The following is a 3862-nucleotide window of genomic DNA, read 5'->3' on the forward strand; positions in this document are numbered from 1 at the left end:
TCCTAGTGCACACCAGACAGGGGTGACAGGCTGCAGTTGAAAGCACACTTTAATTAGTTCCATATGGTTATCAGAGGACAGGCTGATGAGAACAGGGGCCCACTGAGTTCTTAGGACAGTACTTGTAACATCTGCAAAGGTAGACTCCTTAAGCCAAGAGTTGTATCTGTTTCTGTGCTGGAGGTGCTTATGCAATCCTGTTCTCTCTCCAGGTGACTGCTTCACTGGCTTGCTAGTCTACACTCCAGCTTGTTGTTTCTGAACGAGATCATCATGCCTCGGGGTCAGAAGAGTAAGCTCCAAGCCCAAGAAAAATGCCACCAGACTGAAGGTGAGACACAGGATCCCCAGAGTGGTCAGGCCCCTGAAACAGAGGATAAAAGATCTCCCCATTCATCTTCTCATTATTTGGGGGTTACTACCCATAAAAAACCATCTCGTGGGCGGCAAAGCACTTCCAAGGTGCCTCAGAAAGCCTTTGCTACCACTGAATCTAAGAGTGTTTCTACTACAAGATCATATGGAAGGGCTAACAAAGTAGTTAAGAGAAAACCACGTGCTTCCCAGGCCTCATCCTCTACGGTGAAGCAACCTAAAAGCTCTATCATTAATACAGTCCAGGTGGTAGTGAAGTATATGATGCACATGTATGAAATGAAAAGACCCATTCTGAAAGCAGATGTGTTGAAGATGATCACCAAAGAGCATAGAAAACGCTTCTTTGAGATCCTTCGAAAAGCTTCTTTCAACATAGAGGTGGTGTTTGGTGTAGACTTAAAGGAAGTAGATTCTTTAAAGCATTCCTACATTCTTGTAAGCAAAATGAATCTTCCTAACAATGGCACTGTGAGTAGAGGCAGGGGATTCCCCAAGACTGGCCTGCTAATGAACCTCCTAGGTGTGATATTCCTGAAAGGAAACTGTGCCGCTGAGGAAAACATCTGGGAATTCCTGAATAAGATGAAAATATATGATGGAAAGAAGCATTTCATTTTTGGGGAGCCCAGGAAGCTTATCACTAAAGATTTAGTGAAGCTTAAATACCTGGAATACCGGAGAGTACCTAACAGCCATCCTGCAAGCTATGAATTTCTGTGGGGCCCAAGATCTCATGCAGAGACAAGCAAGATGAAAGTCCTGGAGTTCTGGGCTAAGATCAACCATACAGTTCCCAGTGCCTTCCAGTCCTGGTATGATGAAGCTTTGAAAGATGAGGAAGAAAAAGCTAGAGCTGCAATTACATTCAGTGACACATTAACCCACACCGGTTGAATGTCCCACAGCCATGTCAAACAGGTCCTCCCACACCTAGTGGGGTTAGCGTTTGTTTTGACTTTACTTTGTACTTCAAGAGGACAGTGCATGAAAGAGGTGGTGAAGGACTGTTTGTAACTAGAGGGAACGTGGTGAATAGCTTTGTGTTCCTGTTCTGTGTGAGCAATTTGGAAAGTTATCTGCATTTTGTTCAATTTTAATTTTTCAAATGTTCTTTTTATCTATCAATATGATTAATTCAACAAACATGTTCATCGCTTGTTAAAAGTAAGAGTTTCATTATAAAAGAAGTTAGAAAAACTTGTATTAGCTAATTTACTCCAAGATAAGATAGTGATAAGCATTTCTTTAAAATTACTTGAAAATAATTCAACAGTAAAAATAAATGACATAGTAAGCTGGTGAGATAGCTCAGTGGTTAAAAATAAATGACATAGAGAAACAGAAAAGATGGTGAAGTGGTTAATATTTGCATTAAAACTTTTTCTCTGTATTTGATAAAATAAAAAGAGTTAAGTAAATGTCTTTGCTTCATTTACCTGGGAAGAGGTTGAATAGGGGAAGCAATGCAATCAAAATTTATAGTATGGAAATTTTTAATTAAAAATGTGGACTTAAGTAATACTCAGTTAGGCCCAAATGCTCATATATTTACTTGTTCCCTAAACTTCATTTGACTATATACTCTTAGAAGGCTCCATGCAAGTACTGGAGGGATAAGATAAAGAAGATATAGTTAAGTTGCCAATATAATTAATGGAGGGAAGAAATTGTTTTTTTTGTTGTTGTTGTTGGATTTGTTTGTTTGTTGTTTTGAGGCAGGATTTCTCTCTGTAGCCTTTGCTGACCTTGAATTCAGAAATCCTCCTGCCTTTGCCTCCCAAGTGCTTGAATTAAAGGCCTGTGCCACCACTGCCCAACTAGGAAGGGAATTTTACAAGAAAGTAATGAAATGAGAATTATTTGATTAATGCCAAGTTGGGTCTTAGGAAACTTCAGACCTTCCCATGGGAAATAATTTATATGAGGCTTCCAGTTGGGCTAGTTTAGGATGTGGGAGTGACCTTCAGAATTGAGAAATGGAGCTGGGAAAGGGAAAATACCTTTATTATTTATTTGGGGGAGTTGTGAGAAAGCAAGCAGGGGATACAAGTATCCTGTAAGCCTGTGCCAGGAGTTAAAGAGTGCTGAACAACCTGAGTGTTCTATACACAGAGTCTGAGAAATGAGTGACACCCTCAATGAAGGTAGGATGGACGCCTAGAAGACACTATGCTGTGCTCTGCCATGGGCTGGGGAATCCAGAGCATGCTTCTTACAAGGGCATTAATTGGGTTACACTGGGTGCAATTTGGCAACTTTCAAACATTTTCAGTAGGGGTTAAAGGAATAAAATTTAAAATGGATTAACTGGAATGGCAGCTCAAAGGAAGGGAAGTTTTTGAGTCTTTGAAGTACAATTAAAATAACATTGTGCTGTCTCAACTGAGGGGAATCGACCTCACACTAAAATTGATTTTTCATAGGAAAACATAGTACTTAGTTTTCCTTGCTAAGTAGCACTTTATCTGATAGTGTTTTCTTTGTCCTGAAATGTGATATAATTTCTACTATGGCTTCTGGCTTTAAAAGGAGAGTGGTCACTGTAACATCAAAGGAAAAGGAATCATAACAAGAATTGGTATTTTAAAGACTATTTACATAATGTTACATATCTTATACACACTTGAGCATCCCTACAAGACAGGGATTATCATAATCACTTTACATATGAAAAGTCTGAAGTTCACAGATTTTGATAATGCTCAGTTTCACACATCTGGTAAGCTACAGGTCTTGGAAAAAGGCCATTGGTCTGAAGTAGAAAGAGATATTAGGATAGCGACATCAACTCGGTTCCTGGACCCAAGATGTACTGAGAAGACTGGGCCTAAATATCGGATAAGGTTTAGTTAGAATAGACTCGGGTGGACATGGGCTAGACTGTCATGCAGGATATATGCCCTGGTCCAAGTCTGGAGTTTGGTGATAGATGTAGGAGACTGGAGAGGGTCTGTCGGATGAGGCAGACTCAGCTGGTGAACGATGTGCAGGATATGGCTGAGTTAGCAGGTTGGATGTGGCTCAGAAGGGGCCTTTAGATTGTGAGAAGGTAGGACATGTCCTGGACCCTGGAAAAAGCTGTTCACGATCTGGTTTGGCCAAGAGGTTGGATGTGGTGTCAGGCAGTTCTTGGCAGAAATGTAGACTTTGGGGAACAGTTCAGGCAGGGGTGACAAGACTAGGCTAACAAGGACCCAGGCTAGAAGTTGGGTATTGGGGAGGGTCCACAGAGGATAGAATAAAGTGGTTATTCTAGGCTAGACCTTAGTGAAGGATCCTGATATTTTTTTTCTAAAGAAATATTTTGTGTCTAACCCACTAGATTTAGATATATAACTAAAGCAATAAAAAAATCTGAGATGTGGAGGAAAGAAATGAAGGAAAGAGAGAAAATATTGGTGAAAGCTTGATTACATATGCAAATCAGATACACTCATATGATATGCACTCATATTTCATCATGCTGCAAATATCTTTTTAAAAA

The 3862-nt window shown here is 40.1% G+C and overlaps 1 protein-coding gene across 1 annotated transcript; it reads left to right on the forward strand.

Annotated features, from left to right (window-relative positions):
• The first annotated feature begins 230 nt into the window (after positions 1-230).
• On the forward strand, positions 231-1367 carry LOC100756075 (melanoma-associated antigen B3). Its single transcript, XM_027432597.2, has one exon. The coding sequence runs from the start codon at positions 274-276 to the stop codon at positions 1270-1272; it is 999 nt and encodes a 332-aa protein (XP_027288398.1). The 5' UTR covers positions 231-273; the 3' UTR covers positions 1273-1367.
• Positions 1368-3862: the final 2495 nt, after the last annotated feature.

Source organism: Cricetulus griseus, chromosome X (assembly GCF_003668045.3).
Source record: "Cricetulus griseus strain 17A/GY chromosome X, alternate assembly CriGri-PICRH-1.0, whole genome shotgun sequence".
Taxonomy (NCBI): Eukaryota; Metazoa; Chordata; class Mammalia; order Rodentia; family Cricetidae; genus Cricetulus; species Cricetulus griseus.